Source organism: Amblyomma americanum, chromosome 6, assembly GCF_052857255.1.
Source record: "Amblyomma americanum isolate KBUSLIRL-KWMA chromosome 6, ASM5285725v1, whole genome shotgun sequence".
Taxonomy (NCBI): Eukaryota; Metazoa; Arthropoda; class Arachnida; order Ixodida; family Ixodidae; genus Amblyomma; species Amblyomma americanum.
In genome coordinates, this window is record NC_135502.1 from 175,224,358 (window position 1) to 175,244,481 (window position 20,124).

The 20,124-nt window shown below is 45.4% G+C and overlaps 2 protein-coding genes across 7 annotated transcripts in view; one reads left to right on the forward strand and one right to left on the reverse strand.

Moving 5' to 3' along the window:
* The window catches only part of LOC144094185 (cytoplasmic aconitate hydratase-like), a 393,589-nt gene that overhangs the window by 128,803 nt on the left and 244,662 nt on the right, over positions 1 to 20,124 (forward strand). For all 6 annotated transcript variants that reach the window (XM_077628105.1, XM_077628107.1, XM_077628108.1 and 3 more), the window contains one exon: positions 17,838 to 17,942. In XM_077628105.1, coding sequence (XP_077484231.1) covers positions 17,838 to 17,942 — 105 coding nt within the window. The remainder of the gene's footprint in view (positions 1 to 17,837; positions 17,943 to 20,124) is intronic.
* LOC144094187 (uncharacterized) lies at positions 12,035 to 16,446 on the reverse strand. Its single transcript, XM_077628110.1, has 3 exons — positions 14,165 to 16,446; positions 12,979 to 13,181; positions 12,035 to 12,431 (listed from the first exon to the last, which is right to left on the reverse strand). The coding sequence occupies exons 1-3, from the start codon at positions 14,327 to 14,329 to the stop codon at positions 12,161 to 12,163; spliced, it is 639 nt and encodes a 212-aa protein (XP_077484236.1). The 5' UTR covers positions 14,330 to 16,446; the 3' UTR covers positions 12,035 to 12,160.

The window sequence follows — 20,124 nt, forward strand, 5'->3', positions numbered from 1 at the left end:
TAAACAAGCAAATCATAATCATTTATTAACCGTTAAGGGTCCTCGTCGGAGTTTACATAAGGGGGGTGAGTACAACATGAATCCAGAACTTAAGGTAAATATAAAAAGTGAATTTATACAAACGTAAAATGAAGCAAACAATATATCAGTGTGATTACAAATAGGTACAGAACAAGAGGTCAATATAAGAATAAATCAACATAAATATAAAACGGAGCAAACAACGGGTCAATCTGGAAGATGGCTCATCAACATTGCCCTAAACCTCGAAGCGTCACGCTCATTGTTCAGGCAGCAGGTTTCACTCATCAATAGCAGTTGAGAAAAAAAGACTTGTTAAGAACATTAGTGCAACCATGAAGTCGTTGGACACTATTAGAATTAAACAGGCGTGGTGATGTGCGAATGGGAGGAGATATAAGTGAACCGCACAGGTAGGGGAAATTGTAATAAACCTCGTGAAATAAATGCAGGTGTGCAACTTTGCATCTGAAAGCTAAGGTGGTGAGACCAAGTGATGATTTCATCAAGCTTGCGCTGCAGTGAGTGTCTTACATTGATGATCTAAAGCGTGCTGCATGGTTCTGGACGGATTCAAGCGTGGTCGTTAAATAAGATTTATGAGGACTTCAAATCGTAGACACATATTCAAGCTTACTGCAAACAAATGTTTCAAATGCCAATTTTCGAATGTTAGAAGGTGAGGAGTGAAGTGCTCTTCTGATAAAACTGAGTATGTGAAGTGTCGGCCGTAATGTTGTTGCCCTTACTTTTTTCAAAACGGGGTGTAGTCTTTGCAACTGACTCAGCACAGTATAAAAAAACATGATGTGAACAGAAATGCATACTACTTGACTAGACAGCATAACAGTATCCAACCTGTAACATGGTCATGCAAAATGAAATCCATAAAATGAAAAGACTGCAACAAAAAAATAGCATGATTGCAAGTAAAACCTTTTAATCCGGAGTTCAAGGGACTGGAGAAATGCCAGGTTATCGAAAGGTCGATCTATAAAATGCCTCACGGCCGCTGAAAAAGAAAAAAAACTGACAAAAATGTGGTCAAGCCTTATGAGGCAGTTCCATTGCGCAAACACCTGTAAGCCCATGGCAAGTGCCCAGTTTAGGAGTACTGGAAGAACAAAGCAAACAAGAGAGAGGGAATGCACATTGGCGTCAGAACAGTGAGTCTGATTCTAAAAAAGGGAAAAGAATCAAGTAACAATGCGCCAAGCCGTGTCTGAAACTAACGCGGAGCTGAAATTAGATCTAGCAAATGCGCGGGCCGACAGCTGCCATCACCACAATCGAGCAGCGAAGCTCAGGAACTGAAACTATATGACCGGGCTATTTTTTTGGCTTAGCAATAGGGGCCTTCTGATCGTTGTCACACTGGCCGTTACACCCACTTAAGAAGTGCACAGGTTACAATGCACCATGCATTAGGCGGGATTTTTACAGAACTGCTTGCCCTGTTGTGACACCACGACTCGCCCCTTCGGGAGCGTCACATGACATTCCTCAAGTAGGCTTTCCCTCATATCATAGTTGACCAAAACGAGAAGGCCGAGGTCATGAAGGCGACAGAATGAATTCCATGGGTTTGGGCATTAAGTATGTAACATATTATGGAAGGATAAAAGGAAGCACGCTTCGCGCTGTGCTTGTTTGAAGCGGATCATTGGCTTCTTGCTCGCAGCGCATGCGGTATATGATAAAGCCCACTTGTGGAATTTCGCATAAGGTCAAGCCTTGCGGCGTCGGAATGCTATCGGTCCACGCTATAAACGAAGTAGAAGAAAGGGAATAGGACCTTCATATGGTTTTTCTAGAATTTTAAGCTCGATCGTTGGAGGATTTGCCCTGATACTGTTGTTTTGCCACAGTTGAATTTATGAAAGTCGTCGAGTATTCGATAATTCTTGAATATTCGGAAAGTCTCAAATATCATTTTCTTGAATACGAATTGGATATTCATATCCGAAATTTCGAATATTCGCGCACCCCTAGAGTGTGTGTATGTGGGGGGAGGGGGGTTGGAAGCTGGCGGCGTTGCTGAATGGGCCTGTGAAGACTTGTAGAATGCAAGTCACAACTGGTGTGATTATCTAGGTTTATTTACCAACGGTTTCGGATGATGGACCATCCTTCTGATTAAAGTTCAGTGAACTCAGAGACCTGCGTATTTACAGTACTGAATGTACAAGGAGAGGAGGAACACTCTCGTTCTCTTTTTTGAGGAGAAACACACACACCACGAAGCAGAAGACAAGAGTGCTGCCATCTATTAAGAGGAAAAGAGCAGGGTTCTAAAACAAGCAAGATAGAAAAAAACAGAGGTAACAGACATGTAGCAGAGGTGGAGAGGGGCGAGTTTTCTCAGAGAAGACTCAGGCAAGAAAGGTTTCCTTTGGCGGGAGCGAGAAGTTCGAACACAAAGGAAGGAAATAATGAAAAAAAAAAAGAAACAATAAAAGAAAAACACGAAAAGAATAAACTGAAACACAACACAACAGCACACATAGCATGACCCGCTCCATATCAGTGCAAGCGTTGAGGACCGTTGGAATGTAATTTACGGTAAGCTATCAAGACGGCATCATTTCGCACTGCTCAAGAGCAACCAGTGACCAGTACGAAGGTGGCGTGTCGCCTCAGGGGCGGAAAAGCGGTCGTAGTCCAGATGCCGCGCGGAAACCAGATCCCACAACGGGGTGCTGCAGAGAGCAACCACTTTTCGTTCGTCAGAGGGCCGCCTCCGGCGTGCGTCGCAGACAATTCCGAGATGGGGGTGGAAGGACAGGGAGGGAAAGGGAACCAACGGAGAGAAAAAGAGGAAGGATGGGAGGGCACGCATGGTGAGCAGGATAAAAGAAGTAATAACAAATGAAAGCTTCTTCCTCCTCTTTCAGTTATATAGGTTTGTGAGCAAAGCAGAAATGCCCAAGTTCTCAGTGATGCCATGGGTTATTGTCTGAAATTCGTGTATGAAACATGACTCTCTTTGTTCTCTTTGGCGGGACGGCCAGGATGATTTAGTTCGTGAATTTTTGGGAGGAGGTAGAACCGCTCGGGGACTGGTCTGACTGGCTTCATTGCTTTAAACATGTCCTGGAATATCTTCTTGTTTTTGGAGACCAGATTTCATCTGATTGTAATTTCGATTTCGAAGCCTCCTATAGGGTAGCTAGTGAGTTCAGTGTAAAAATGTTTATTTTCCAATTGTCGGAAACCTTCTTCGGTCTTGTCCACAACAACGATAGTGCCGCCTTCATCCGCAGGCTTGATGATGATGGTGATTCATGCGTAGTAGTGTCTCCGCATCATTGTGAAGACGAAAACATGCCACCAAAATTAGGTGTATATACTCCTATAATGTTCATGTCATGAACGATAATCTGACAGCTATCATTACGGAGAGTGCTATAGAAGTAGGAGGTAGGACGGTTTGACAGGATGCCAACAAGGTATCTCAGGAGACGAAATACCCGATTAAGAATGCCAAAGCAGGAGGGCGTGTAACTCCACAGAGAGAATAGGACTAGTAGAGCTATCGAAGTTAATAAATACGCGCAAGGGTAGCCGACATAAGGAAGTTTAATATCGAGAGAATCGAGCATGGTCTAAAGAATGGAGGTAGCCTAAAATCGGTGAAGAGGAAACTAGGCATAGGTAAAAACTAGATGTATGCATTAAGAGATAAGGAAGGCAATGTCGTTACCAGAATGGATCAGATAGTTAAAATAGCCGAAGAGTTCTACACAAATCTATACAGCAGCCAATGTAATCAGAACGTTAATGAGAGACAGTAGCGCACAGCAATGGGACATCCCACCAGTAATGAAAGAGGAAGTAAAGAAAGCCTTAGAAGCAATGCAAAGGGGAAAAGCAGCTGGTGAGGATCGGGTAACAGCAGATCTGTTGAAGGACGGGGAGGAGATTGTGCTAGAAAAACTAGCCACCCTGTACACACAATGCCTCATGACCTCGACCGTACCAGAAGTTTGGAAGAACGCAAACATAATCTTAATTCATAAGAAAGGAGATGCCAAGGACTTAAAAAATTACAGACCGATCAGCTTACTGTCCATTGCCTACAAGGCATTTACTAAGGTAATTGCTAATAGAGTCAGGGCAACCTTAGGCTTTAATCAACTAAATGATCAGGCAGGCTTTCGTAAAGGATATTTCACAATACATCATATTCACACTGTCAATCAGGTAATAGAGGGATGCGCAGAATATAACCAACCCCTATACCTCGACCGTACCAGAAGTTTGGAAGAACGCAAACATTATAGCCTTAATTGATTACGAGAAAGCATTTGACTCAGTGGAAACCTCAGCAGTCATACAGGCATTGCGGAATCAGGTTGTAGAAGAGCCTTATGTCAAGATACTGGAAGATATGTGTAGCAACTGCACAGCTAACATAGTCCTCCATAAAGTCAGCAGTAAAATTCTAATAACGAAGGGTGCAGGCAAGGAGACACGATCTCGCCTATTCTATTCAACGCATGTTTACAGGAAGTGCTAAGAGGCCTGGATTGGGAACAGATGGGGATAAGAGTTAATGCAGAATACGTAGATAATCCGCGATTCGCTGATGACATTGCTTTGCTGAGTCACTAAGGAGGTGTACTGCAAAGCATGATCAATGAGTTAGAGAGGCAGAGCAGAACGGTGGGTCTAAAAGTTAACATGCAGAAAACCATAAAGTAATATGTTCAACAGTCTAGCAAGGGAACAGCAGTTCACAATTGGTAGTGAGGTGCTGGAAGTGGTAAAGGTCTACTTAGGGCAGGTAATGACAGCTGATCCGGGTCATGAGAGGGAAATAACTAGAAGGATAAGAATGGGGTGGAGTGCATATGGCAGGTTCTTTCAGATCATGAATAGCAGGTTACCAATGTCCCTCAAAAGAAAAGTGTACAACAGCTGTATCTTACCTCTGTATTTTGCCTGTATCTTACCTCTGTAGCTGTATTTACCTCTGTAGCTGTATTTTCCTCCCCGCAGGGGGGCGCCTGCAGCTTGCAGGCGTCGCGACGGTGAGTGGCGACACCGCGGGTTCCCGAGCATCTGCAGGGACATCCCCGCAAGGGGATGATGGTGAACTGTGCATCACCACGGACCCGAGCACCCGCGCCTAGCCGTGCGTGGCATTGCCGTGTCCGGGGAAAAGGGGATCCTGGTGGTTGAGCCGATGCCGAGCGTTTGGACCCTTAAGGCCCCTCGGCGGAGGCAACACACCACTTTGGCCCCAGCTTCCTGTAGACGGCACCTCCGGCCTGACCCGACCGGGGGAAATCGGCAGTCGTCTTTTCCTTATCCTCCCCTCCATCTTTTACTTTCCTATCATCTTTCTTACAACTCTCCTGTCTCCTTCTCCTTCCTTGTTTTTTTCCTTTTTCCTGGCGGCTAGGGTTAACCCTGTGTGGCGAACTATCCTGGGTTTCGTCATATTCGGTTATAGCAATGGTGTACAGCTGGCGTGGGCAGGACTTGTTTTCAAGTTCCTGTCCTGTCCCCTAGTTGGGCTCCATGGTGGGCGGCTGGCACCAAGGCCGAAGAACAAAATTTTTTATGGCTTCCTCCCTGCTTAATAATGATCGCCCTCTGAAAAGGGGGCGGACCGATGTCACATCCCAGTTTTTCAACAAAAAGAAGACAACTTTCCCTAAGTACCACATCGTCCACAGTAAAGAAACAGAAAAGCCAGCCAGACAAATATCCCCGTTCCTTGTTTCAAGAGTTCTTACAGAATCCCTGGGCCCTCAGTACAAAGTCACAAAGTTGGCTTGTGGTGACCTCCTCCTCGAACTGCTCGACATAACTCAGATTTCAAAGCTTGCAAACATTGAAACTTTTGGCGATATTCCTGTCTCTGTTACACCGCACAGATCATTGAACACAGTACGTGGTGTCATCTCAGATAATGATTTCCTGCACCTAACAGAGGAAGAGATGCTTGAAGGACTGAACCCTCAGAATGTTACCAACGTCCACAGAATTACAATCCGCAAAGACAACAAAGAGATTCCGACAAAACACCTGGTCCTGACGTTTGCCTCATGCACCCTACCCGAGTCAATCGAGGTAGGCTATGCAAAAATCTCCGTTCGCCCTTATATCCCCAACCCTAGACGCTGTTTCAAATGCCAGAAGTTCGGTCACGGCTCCCAGAGCTGCCGCGGCCGCAACACTTGTGCTAAATGTGCCTCCAATGACCACCAATCAGACGGCTGCGACGCCGCGCCACGCTGTGCAAACTGCGAAGGCGAGCACGCTGCTTACTCAAGGTCTTGTCCTGCCTGGAAAAAAGAAAAGGAAATCATTACAATAAAGACAAAAGATAATATCACTTTTAAAGAGGCAAGAAAGCGTTATGCGATGTCGCAAGGCACTTTCTCCTTAACACCCCACACAAACTTCGCCGATGTGGTGCGCGGGCGCGGCGCATCACACCGGTCTCAGGCACCTGCCCAGTTCACACCTAGTGAGGCTGAGGCAGGGCCATCCGCGCCCCTGGCAGATGCAGCGAGAGCTGCTATGCCACCCCCAACAACGGGCCGGCCGTCCTCCAAGTCGGCAGCCCGCAAGGCTTCCCCCGTTCGGGAGAAGTCTACCACCCCCCCTGCCTGCGGGTTCCCCGCGGAACTCCAGCGCCTCCATGGAGGCGATGGATACAAGTCAAAGCTCGCCTCGGTCGCAACGGCGACGGGGCTCTCTTGACCGGAAAAAAGAAAAAACCACGATAACAGGCCCTCAACAAGGAGGGACCTGAGGTCTCAAAACACTCCTCCTTAAAATAATCATGGCGTTCCTTATCCACTGGAACTGCCGTGGAATTTTAAATAACTACAGCGATGCAACAGATCTCCTACGCTCTATGTCTCCTGTAGCACTGTGCCTTCAGGAGACCAATTTGGGACCTTTACAAAAAAATATTTTTAAGAATTATAAAGTCTTTTGCCGTGACCGTGAGCAGGCAGATAGGCTTTCTGGAGGTGTTGCTGTCGTTGTTAAGAGCGGTGTTGCAACACGTGAAATCCAGCTGCAGACGAATTATGAAGCCATTGCAGTCACCGTCATTAGCTTTAAAACAATTACCTTATGTTCAGTATACCTTCAGCCACACCTCACAGTAACACTTCATGACCTAGAATCACTTTTTAATCAGCTGCCAGAGCCATATCTGGTAGTTGGGGATTTTAATGCACACTCCCCTTTCTGGGGGAGTGAACAGACAGACACTAGGGGCCGTATATTAGAAGATTTTATTCTGTGCAATAATGTTTGCCTACTCAATACAGGCAAACCCACATATTGCTCTCCAGCCTCAGGAAAAATGAGTTGCATAGATTTATCTTTAGCTCTTCTTCCGTTTTTACTGATTTTAAGTGGGATGTTCTCGATAACCCGTACGGAAGCGATCATCTTCGGTAGTGATTAACTTTTCATCACCACCATCAGTCATCCCTAGTAAACCACGCCGTTGGAAACTACACCTAGCCGACTGGCAACTATTTAGAGAAAAGGCTAGCCTGGAGAAATTATTTTCAAACAGTCTTAACGTTGACGAACTGAATGAAATTTTTACAAGCTGCATTATTGATGCTGCGTGCCAAGCTATTCCGCAATCGTCAGGAATAGTACGACAAAACAACAAGGTATGGTACACGCAGGAATGCCGGGAAGCAAAAAAGAAGCAAAATAAAGCTTGGGGAGTTTTTCGAAGATACCCAACTCAAGATAACCTCATCAACTTTAAAAAGACGAGAGCAAAAGTTCGGTACATCCGCCGAAATGCCGAAAGAACATCATGGAGAAGCTACGTATCATGCATAAATAGTTCAGTTACGTCCAAAAAATGTGGGAACAAGTCCACAAGTTTAACAGAAGCTTTTCTCCTTACACAATTCCTTTCTTAACAGCTCCAGGTACACAGACAAATATAGAGGAACAGGCAAACATCTTGGAGAACATTTCTCAAACATTTCTAGTTCTTCACACTACACAGAAACATTTTTAAAGCATAAACATGCAGTGAGAAACATAGACTTCCAACAACGGGCTGCACAAAAGAACTGTACAATGGTTTAATAACACTCCAAGAAATAAACGAAGTTCTCTCGGCCGGAAAAAAGACAGCACCTGGCCCTGACAATATACATTACGAAATGCTAGCACATCTTTCCCAGCAATCTGTGGAGGCGCTCTTGAAGTTTTTTAACCAAGTGTGGGTGCTCGGAAGATTGCCGAAAGCCTGGAAGAAAGCAGTTATTGTTCCATTCCTGAAATCTGGAAAACAACCAACATCCCCTACTAGTTACAGGCCGATAGCCCTTACCAGCTGCCTTGCCAAATCATTCGAAGTGTGCTGAATAAAAGACTAACTTTTCTGATTGAATCTCTTGAGCTTATTGACATCCATCAGTGCGGTTTTAAGAAAGCATGCTAAACAACAGACCACTTAACTCGCCTGGAAAATACTGTCCGAGAGGCTTTTATACACAGACAGCACTGTCTTGCCGTCTTTTTTGACCTCGAGAAAGCATACGACACCACCTGGAGGTTCGGCATCCTTCGTGACTTAGCAGATCTTGGCATCCGTGCAGGATGTTGAACTGCCTGAAGGACTTTCTTTCCGACCGCTCATTTCAAGTGCGCCTAGGATCAACCGTGTCCAGGGGCTTCGTTCAAGAGAACGGGGTTCCTCAAGGGTGTATTTTGAGCACGACATTGTTTGTTATTAAAGTAAATTCCATAGCCAAAGTAATACCGAAGGCCATTATGTATTCCGTCTATGTTGACGATCTGCAAATAGCCTGCACATCTTCAAACCTGGTAACATGCGAGAGACAAATACAGCTGACAATGATAAACTGGTGACCTGGGCAGACGAGAACGGTTTCCGGTTTTCCACACAGAAAACCGTGGCCATTCTTTTCTCTATTAAGCGAGGCTTACAGGCTGACCCATTTATACACCTGAACAAAACACAGCTACCGGTGAAAAATGAGCACAAATTCCTAGGCGTAACCTTTGACAAAAAGCTCACTTTCCTGCCTCATATAAATGCACTGAAAAAGAAAGCCTCCCGATCCCTCAACATACTCAAAGTACTGTCACGAAAACATTGGGGTGCCGACAGGACATGCCTTCTAAAAATTTACCGCTCTGTAGTACGCTCTACCTTGATTATGGATGTATAGTGTATGGGTCAGCGAGACCATCATACCTTAAACGACTAGATACAGTGCATAACTTGGGTTTGCGTCTCTCCACTGGTGCTTACAGGACATCACCAATTAACAGTCTTTATGTAGAAACCAACGAACCGTCACTCGAGGACCGAAGAACCATGCTCACGTGCTCGTACGTTTTAAAAATCCGTTCGCTTCCCAAACACCTATGTTACCCCATAGTCACAAAGTGCCCATCAAGAACACTTTTTAACAACAAACCACAAGCTATCAGGCCACTCCTCCTGCGTTTTGAAGAGATGTGTCAAAACCTCGGAGTACTGGACACATTACCTGCCATTGCTCGAAGACGAGCTCCACTGCCTCCATGGCACAATTTTCCGGCAATCTGTGATTTTACCCTTACGCAGTTCCAAAAAAAACAAACTCCAAAACAACATATAGTACAGGAATTCCTTGCACTCGAAGAAAAATACAGTAGTTTTACGGACATTTACACTGACGGTTCAAAAACGAATGTTTACGTAGGAAGCGCAGTGGTGCGAGGAAATTCGGAGACAGCAATGCGACTTCCACAGTGCGCATCCATCTTCAGCGCAGAATGTTACGCAGTATGTGTGGCAACAAAAAAAATACTAAACGAGAACCTCAAAAACACTATTATTTACACAGACTCTTTAAGTGTACTTACAGCCCTCCACTCTAGAAACGCAACCACTCCCATACTTGGGGACATCATACACAACATTGTAACAGCAACAGCTCGAGGACAGAACATTAAACTCTGCTGGGTCCCGAGCCACGTCGGAATAAAAGGAAATGAGAGAGCAGATTTGTGTGCCGCTCAAGCTCGGGGCAAGGAAATAAAAGAAGTAGATATACCCTTTAATGACTGTATGAAATTAGTTCAACAGAAATTAAGACAAAAATGGCAGTCGCGTTGGAACAGCGAAGTGAATAATAAACTGCACTTTGTAAAACCAGTTTTGGGTGAATTTAAGTCATGTGTGCACCAGGAACGTTTTAAAGAAGTGGTTTTATGCCGTCTGCGAATTGGCCACACGCACCTCACGCACAACTTCCTGCTAACAAAACAAGATAAACCTGGTTGTGAGGAATGCGGAGAAGAACTTACTGTTAACCACATTTTATTCTCATGTGTGAAACTAGAAAAACTAAGAAAAAAGTACTTCACTCAATTTTATCATGAATACATTCCTTTTCACCCAACATTGCTCTTAGCTGATAATGCCATTGTTAACATACCCTCCGTTTTTAGCTTTTTAAAAGCAGCGGGCGTCCTCGAAAAACTGTGATTTTTGAACCACTGGTTCCCTTTATTACATGATACACCTCAGCCACTTTCTCATTCCTGAGAAGTAGGCTGAGGCTTTTTATTTGATTGGTTGGGAGCCTCAGGATCCTTGCCTAGCCAAGGATAGCCGCTAAGGCTGCCTGACCTTCTTTAACGCTTTTACCATTAGCGATTTCCAAATTTCTTCTCTTCTTTTACTAGGCAGCACAATGTTTTTAGGTCATCTACGCCATCGGCATTTTTTGATATTCGTAAACATTCTACAGAAAGCCAATTCTACACCTTGAGTTTGGCGCATGATGGCCTTAGCTGCCTGTGTGCCATAAAACCCAACACCCAACACCCAGCATGTATTTTCCAGTGTTCATTAAATATTGTGACATGCTTGTCATCTCCTTTACATAACAAAAACTATTCTATTCCCTGTCACATAAGACATGTCCCAAAGGAGTACAGACACCAAACTTTAGTTGCTAGGTTTTCTTCATGGTTCGTACCATACTAGTGAATACAGACCATGCATTACTCGCCAACTATTTCTGGCCGTTCAGGCAGGCTGCCTTTAGTGCTACAGTGAATGAAGATGACAAAGAAATTATGCCGAAGTTTTCATGTCTCAACAAGAGCTATACTTAACTCACACATGACAGAGGGGTAAAACACAAAAATTTGGAGTCTACATTCCTTTAATGATATTGATGCGGGGTGGCAAGCCAAAGAACAGTACGACATGATGGAAGGCGAAATACAATTTTAATGGTTGTGGGCCTAGTGCCATCGCTCAGACCCGTGCCACTGCCTGCTTTTTCATTCTTTTTAACAATATTGAGAGCAGAATTGTTGGTTTATAGGCACTATGCATTCTTAAAGGTGTACTAAAGAGGAATCTGAACTCGTCTTTTTACCGCGGGAACTCTACACGTTCCGGGCATTCTTAGAAGCTTCGAATTATTGTCCTGGGCGGCCGATTGCCCTGATTAAATCGGAATAAACGTCCCAGCTCCCACCTTTTCTTATTTTTTAACTCAACGCGGTAGGTAGGAGGAGTCAACCAACGCGTCAGCCAGTCCCGTGGCGGCTTGCCGCTCTGCCATCGATGGAGTGATACGTAAATCAAAGAGCCTACGTGTATTTTTATTTCCGTGGGCCTAATTTGTGGTTATATTGCCTGTGACTGAAACTGTTTATTCACAGAAACCTAAAAAACTAAATGAAAGCGAAGCCACCACTGGACTGGCTTAAAGGCACTCCACGAGTTTGCTGACTTCGCCTACCTACCGTGTTCAGTTCAAAAAAGGCGGGAGCCGGGACGTTTCATCTGATTTAATTAGGGCAATCGGCCGCACAGGATAATAATTAGAATTTTCTAAGAATGCCCGGAACGTGTAGATAGAGTTCCCGCGGTAAAAAGACGAGTTCAGATTTCTCTTTAGTGCATCTTTAAGGGCGTTTCGAGGCCATATATGGCAACAGCACAGAAAAAAAGAAATTGTCGAGTTTCTGTCTTTCAACAGCCCAATCTTCAGCAGAAAACTTGACGCGGTCAATGATTAGGAACTGATCAGAAAAAACAACAAAATCGGTCCAGGATAAGCCAGATAAAGCCATCTGGCCAAGGACCGGATAGTAATACTCATGGCCACGGTCCAGCCTTCTTGAGGCAGTGCCCATCCCCCATACCATCGGGAGTTTTTCCCTTCAAACTATATGGGCACTTCACCTCAAGAAGGCCATGTGAAGGAATTTCGCACTGGTCGAAGAGTAGTCTGTCCGGTGAAGCTCTCAGCCATGGACACGAAGGGTCCACGACCAATCCTCTCCGAAAGGCCTCGACATCATGGCCCTTAACTTTCATCACAGCCATGTACCGCTGCACAGCCGGCTGCTCACTCTTAATGCCGTACCTACAATAACAGCATAAAAAAGGCAGGCACTTTCATCTCAAGAGAAACTTTCACCTAGAGCAGAGTTGGGTGGGCTTGCCTGGTCTACAGCAAATAAATAACCGTTCGCATTGTATTGTAGGGCAGTCGGCTAATAAAAAAATAAAGATAAAGGAAAGAACGCCTGCTGTTCTGAACCTGACTTGGCGCATATCCACAGCAAAGAAGCAAATGTGGCGACACCCTTTGACCTCTTTTTGAAAAGGTCTGTAAAGGGCAACGTTTTCCTTTCAGACGTCCACATATTTTGCTAAAATTATGGTGAGCTCTTCAGGCCACGTTCTGCATGCCATGTCATGTGCTCCACACTTGTTGATACTCATTCTTCATTTTCTGAAGGGAAAAATTTTTACCTTTGGTCTTCCAAATAAACAGTGAATAAATTTACCGCTTGTGGTCACAGTTGAGCTATTCGACGTGCACATAGGAGGCTTCACAGCACTATCCATGACGCCATGTGTTGTTTGAAATTCATTGTCCGTACTTAGTAAAATAAGACCTCACTTACTGAACAGCCCTGACACGGGAAAGGTCTTTGTCTGCAGTCAGGTTCTGCAGGCCTTTCTCTGTCCACGTAGGGCGCTTGACCACAACCCCAAATGATGAAGCAGTCAATCGATGGGTGCGGGCTCTCTTCCTCATCTTGCTGCCAGACTGCTGCCTCGTGTTCTTTTCGAGATCGATGGCCTCCTGGCTGGATACTTGCAAACCCTGGAAAGAAAACATATTTTAGGTAGTTAATGATATGACAGTTGTTCACCTGTGTAACCTCTCACCTCAGACTAACTTATATTGCCAAATTATGCATATTTTTAGCACAACCGGGACAGGGACGCAAAGAACAGAGACAAACACGACCGCTCGTGTTTGTCTCTTTTCTTTGTGTCCCTGTCCTGGTTGCGCTAAAAATATGTATAATTTGTCACAAATCCAACTAGCCCAACATCTAACTCTTTTAAAGTATATTATATTGGCAGTGCTGTTTGCTATGGCTCTACCACTTTGTGTAGATAGCTTAAAAATTTCTCTAAAAAAATTGACAACTTTTTCAGGCCCATATTGCACAAAGTGGTCTAGCAATCACACCCCAAACTTTTTCTCACCACCGAGGCAGTAGCCTGTATAAACAATTCGTTCAATATCTGAGTGACTATAATGATGCTTGAAGTCAAGGTTACTGCTCTGCAACTGAAATAATGAAATCGTTATAATGGACACCTGCTACTTAAACTACCAGCTGCTAGTTTTTGCTTTTTGTTTTGTTTTTTTTGTCATTCATGGCTGACCATATATTTTTATTTCTTTCAGCAGTTACGAAACAGACTGCTGTGCGGTTTGGGGCAGCTAGGTTTTCAACATGGAAGGTATGAAAGAAACAGCACGACACGGAAGCCACACTATAGTTAGATACAACTCAAGAAAAAAAGCGGCACTTCCCCTCAAATGACCCCCCCCCCCCCCCCCCCCCCCCACACACACACACACACACACAAGCCAATGGTGTTGACCAATTTTCATTGCGCCGCGGCCAATCCGATTAAGTCATTGTTAACTGCCTTCCATCTGCCACTTCTTGTGATGACATTGAGGGAATGCCGCCTAGAGCGTCTTTGGCCTCATTGAGCGATGCACGAGGTAGATCAGCAGGCCATTTACTCGGTTATCTCCAGCCTCCAGGTAAAACGTGCACATACCTTAAGGATGGCTGGTTCAGCGGCAGGGAAATCCCCATCTTGTAGATCCCACTTGCGACACGACTCAAACAGTCGTGGTGGAGTCGGCATTTCTGCAGTGCCAGCATTTGTGCACACTATTTCTGGTGCCACGTGAACTTGAAATCCATGTGGCACGAGAGGCATCAAATAGTGCAAAGGACTGCCAACTGGTGTCGGCCCAATTTTTGAAGTCGTTTCAACAAATTCAGTGCTTTCAAGGTGTCTTGAAAATGGCGAAGGACACAGTTCACCAATGCTTGCCCCAAGTGTCCTTATTCTTGAAGAAAGGTCCTCAAATGGCTGGGCGTGCTGTCTTGCATCATAAATCCTGGTGCTGATCGGCTTTGAGAGGCCACCTTGTCGCACACTCCTCCAGTCCACAAACTGCAAAGGTAGCGGTGCAAGTGGGCTGCTACGAGGGTGCCTCCACTGCTGTGGCAGCTTGGTGCATGCTACCTCTGGTGGAGGTTCCTTATAGCCATTGCTCTTAAGTAGCAACACTAGCTTTATAATGCGGCTACACTGTGGCTACACACTCCACAAGCACCAGCTGGGCATCGCATCTTGCAGACACCACTGATCCACAGCTTTTCAAAGTAAAGCACACCTCATCAGGCCTGCAAAAAAATGGAAAAATTTCATGTCAACCATTTATAGGAATTTTTGACCACTGCATACTGTTATCAGTTTTTTGTTCACTTTCCATTATATATTTGGTGAACTATAGACATGCCAAGGAATTACATTCGCTTGAAACTGCATTACTATGACATGGGGAGCTCACAATATATTGTTTTTTTTTTATTTTTTCTGGTACTAGTATCCTATGGTGCTCCTTTTACTCTTGTATGGCAGCAACATGAATATACGTTTGTAGTGAGAGCCTCAGAGAACATGCTCTGAGCGTGCAGGTTCACCACAGACTTGATTCTCGACAAAGGAAAACTAATTCGAAAGGATGTGCGGAGTCGAAGAGAGAGAGATATATATCTCAAAGGGCAAAGCGGCTAGAGGTTTATGCTGCAGCGCGCCTCCCGTGACCGACGAGCGGCGCAGATGGGCGAGGCGTCTTGAGTTATCGAAGACACGGCACCGGCGTGTCGCGTCGCTTCCCCCTTGCTTCCTCTACACGCTTGTCCCAAGAGAACAGAGAGCAGCCCACGCAGCACGCTTCAGTCATTGGCGCAGAACACTGTACAGACGCAGGCTTGTCTAGAGCGTCCGAACTGAGGCTCGCGAAGCAAGAGATGAGAAATTTAAAAACAGGCGTTTTCACGGGTAATCCCAGCACGCAATCGCTGCAGCATAGCCAAACAAAGCATAAAAATAGAAGTGCAGTTCTCACACGAAGCAGCTGCGATAAGATTTCTGGTTACTTGTGTAGCACACCGATCCTGAGCTCTCTAGACCAGCGTGCACACATCAACACAGCTTCAGACAACATTAAGTACGAGGTCGCGTTCGTATCGCATTTTCGCACAACATGACGCCTGAGTTCAAGTCTCTGCATTAAAGGTTGTTACACACGCTACGCTTATATTGTTCCTAGTGAGGAGACTTATATGCTGCGGTTAGCAACTAAATTTAAACGCGTTCTCTGCCACTGACGTGCAGCACGGACGCACTTCAGTGGTATGCACGGACGCAGCAGAAGCACCGAGAACGCGAATTTTTGCAAGTCCGAAAGAGAGGCACTGATACTGTACCTGCAGGATGACACGGCAACGCGCACTGTGGACGGATCGCAGTAAGTCTCGCATACCAGCTTGTAGCTTCACTGAGAGGTGCGGCCGGATGGACCGCGCACAACGTGGGAATCACAATAGGAGTCCAAAAGCCTTTCCGAAAATCCGCCCGGGATGATGGTCAGGTCCTTCGACCACTGCAAATTTTCCGCCATCGCTTTCAAAAATGGAACCAAAGTGTTGTCGACGCAACAAGGTGGAAACTGGTGCAAAGGCTGAGCAGAGCACCTGTGCATCTTCTAGGTGCCAAAAATATGGCGACGGCGCCGACGGAAGTTGCTGATGATGATGCCTGCCAAATTGCCAGACTGAATTTTCTAAAGAGCCTATACCAACCCCTTAAGGAGAGGAAGAAGATCGCTGTAACTGCAGTCTTGAGAAAGGACAGGCTCTGTCTGAAACGTCGACTCAAAATAAATCTATGGCTAAATGAAGCGTTTCACAACTTTATATATATAAGGGATATGAAATTCTTCACGGCCACTGATTAAAAATATAGTAAGTTGGGGAAGTCACATTGAAACACGTAATGAAATTCGTTACGTTTTTCAATGTGACTTCCCCAACTTACTATATATATATACATATATTAAGGAAGCCAACAGTCACCGAAACCAAGGTGCATAGGGGAATGTTTCTATTTTTTTTCTTTTTTAATATCTAGTGCCAATCAATTAGTTTTTAAAGAAAATTACTTATCAAGCAGCAGAAAAAACAACCATGCCGCCGGTGGGATCCGAACCCACGACCTCCGAATATCGCGTCCGGTGCTCTTACCAACTGAGCTACGGCGACGGTTGTCCAATCTGCTGCTTTCGTGGGTATTTATGTTTAGCGTGCAAGTGAACCTTGAGAGTGTTCGCCAGCGCCACCCTCGTCCATAGCGGTGGACATAGCACGTCCTGTAATACCGCAAGTGTGACGCAGAACGTCATCTAGCGGCGAGGGCGGAAACTGTGCGAGAATCCTCTTATGCTACCTATGGCATCAAGACTGCCAGAACCGAGACCCCCGTTACGCTATTAGCAGACAAGGCAAATGAAGTGAGGGGCACGTTTGACAAACACATTAAGGAAGCCAACAGTCACCGAAACCAAGGTGCATAGGGGAATGTTTCTATTTTTTTTTTAATATCTATTGCAATCAATTAGTTTTTAAAGAAAATTACTTATCAAGCAGCAGAAAAAACAACCATGCTGCCGGTGGGATCCGAACCCACGACCTCCGAATATCGCGTCCGGTGCTCTTACCAACTGTGTGTGTGTGTGTGTGTGTGTGTGTGTGTGTGTGTGTGTGTGTGTGTGTGTGTGTGTGTGTGTGTGTGTGTGTGTATATATATATATATATATATATATATATATAAAATATCAAATCACGCTGAAAAGCAGGCCAGGTGACTCACACCAACGGCCGCTGGTCGCATGCACGGAGTCCGAACAGTCTGCAGAACTGTGATTACAGGCTGTCGTGGGCTCGATCTCATCGTTGCATGCACATTTTTCTGTCTTGATTTTGATTTGGAAAACAGTAAGTTGACCTGATATATGCCTCTCTCAATCAGGACGGTTCCTGCTAGCTGTTGTATGAAGTGGGGTGCGCATAATTTTTCATTGTGTAATCGAGGCTTTTAGTGCATTATCACTAAGGGGGATTCGCGGCCCCTCACCGATTCTTCATAAAATGCAGGAGGGACCCATAATCGCGGTTTCACTGTGCGCTAGTTCTGGCGGTGAACCAGGAGGTCTCATTGACCGTGTTGCAGAAAAGGGCTCGGTGTGTAGAGCTGGGCTTATTGCCAGTGTGTTTTTTATGTTTGAGAAGAAACAGATGTCACTCCAGAGTGACTTCAGTGTGAGCCTCGTGTGCTCGGCTGGTCACAGTGTCTTCCTCCTCCATCTTCGAAACAGACTGGCAGCAAGCACTGGCAGGCCCTGGATGCCCCCAAGTCCCTCCTCTACCCGTGGGACAGCAACTCGACGTATATCAAGTGTCCACCCTTCTTTGAATCCATGGTGGGTGCGGGCCATTCGAGCCACACGTTTCTTGCTGCATGAAAAAAAAAAAAAAATTGGGGGATGGGTGCAGCGTAGCCGCTTGTAGGGCTTACTTTTCTGTAGAGTTGTGCGAATATCAAAATCATGGTTGCGAAGTCACAATAAAAACGATGGTTGCAAATCGAAGCAGGTATTTTCAAATAGTTTCGAATATTAGTGCAGGCAGTTCAAGCTAAAGAGAAATGCTTTTACACAAAACACATCTACGATAAGAGAAACAGAAATATTGGAAACAAATTTTGCTGTCGCCCATCATCAGTATGATTTGCTATACCTGTGTGTCTACCAGGCATTAAATAGGGGAGGGGAGGAAGTCGTGTGCAAGTAATAATAGTAACGCACTTTATTTTGTAAATAATGTCCTGTTTACGTTTCATTGGGCGACAGTTGCATTTACTGAAAAAAAAGTCTGTCACATTTTGACTTGATTCTCGCGTGACAGTGGAGCTTAATGAATGCTGAAGAATAGCGAGTTGGGCTATTTGAATGTAGTTCATCTTGAAGTAAAAATTTAGTGTCTACTATTCATTTGTCCTTCATCCGTATGCACCTAATTTCTTCTTTAAGATGAGCTGAATGCACGCAACAGATACCATGTTGCAGGGAGAGTGAAGTAGGCGGGCAGCTGTCAGATTAGAGTGCCAGGGCAAAACAGACACAAGATCAGAAGCCGGAGCTGCAGTGCGAGCGGGACCATCCTTCCTACTCTGCTTAGTGATACCTGAAGTCCCGAATGCAGCGTCCATGATGAAACCACGCCCCGCCAGCGCGTGGGCTAGCTTCGAGACCAAAGTTTCTTCGTGCGCTTTTCTAGTGCGATAGCATTAGAGGTCCCATTAAGGAGGAAACATGGAGTCCGACAGTGTGACGATATTTGGGATCAGCCTTTGGCTCATAACGTGACACATACGTCATTGGTCGACAGGAGCGATGTCCAGGTGTCGCGTTGTGTGTGACGTTATACACAGACACCGTCACGCATTACAAGGAAATTAAAAGTTGCATAAATTGTGATTGTGTGGTCAAAATATGTTGTAATCATAATTGCAACACATAAGAAAGTTAATGAAGGCATTTGCACATTAAAGCTAATGACTTGCACATTAAAAAAATTCAGTCAATAAGAGGTAGAATCGCACCTCCAACCCCGTGTTGAGAGCTGGAGGAGCTCTTTCTCGATGAGAAAAAGGAGCGCCTTGCAGCTGGTAAGTTGCCAGCCACGTGACCAAGGTGGATCCGCGAAAATTTTTGTCACGCTCAATGCTGGGCCAGCTGTCAACATGAGAAACTGTCAGCTTGCGCAGCTGGCCAGTGAAAATGCACTTGGTGCTCCGGGAAATCGCTCTAGACAACACATAACAAGGGCGGTGTCAAAGGCAATGAAATGAAACGCAGTTAGCTACGTAAGTAATGAAAATTGAGACTGACCAAAGCAGTAGACGAAGCAGTCGCAACAGCGCATGCAGGCCGCAACTATCCTATGTAAGCGGGTCTGCTTCCGTGCGCACCAGCTGTTGACTGCATCATGGCACATCATGGAACATGCCACATGGTGCTGAACTTCATCTTCTGAGCCGCAAGCACGCTGCTGCAGCTCTCAGTGGTCGTCAGCCGTGCAGGAAAGAAAGCTTAGGAGAGGCCCTCGCTATCAGAGCTGCGTGACAAAAAGTGCGCTGTAAGTCATGTTTTTAAAAGGAATACTGGGAGTGTTTGGTTGATGGCGCAGCTGTGGTTCCTAGAATGCTTTCCTGTCTGCCACCTCTGCACGCCTCCCCATGGAGAGGAGTATCCGCTCTCGTAGTACATGAAGTGGTGAGGCTGTGCGCAGTCGGAGCTGGTTGGCTGGGGCGTTGACGCCGCTCTGGCGCATCCCTCTGACAATCTGGGATGCCTGTTGTCTCGCATATTGCAACGGCGATGCTTTAAACCATCCCTGCAATGCACAGAATGCACAGAATGCAAAGCACACTTCCTCAAACAACCTTTCATGTCTAGTCGCGCAATTTAATCTTGTTTTTTTTTTTTCAGATGCAAAAACCCCGACTTCATCTTCTTGTCTGCTTCAACGTACACGAAACAGGCATAAGCTTAGAATCGCGAAATAGATGTTTAGCACGACATGCATCGATACAAATGATAA

Coding starts and splice junctions, on each gene's coding strand:
- LOC144094187 (XM_077628110.1), bottom strand. CDS start 14,329: ATGCCTCTCGTGCCACATGGATTTCAAGTTCACGTGGCACCAGAAATA. Junction 13,182..14,164: donor CTGAACCAGCCATCCTTAAG/GTATGTGCACGT, acceptor TTTTCTTTCCAG/GGTTTGCAAGTATCCAGCCA. Junction 12,432..12,978: donor TCCCGTGTCAGGGCTGTTCA/GTAAGTGAGGTC, acceptor CTGTTATTGTAG/GTACGGCATTAAGAGTGAGC.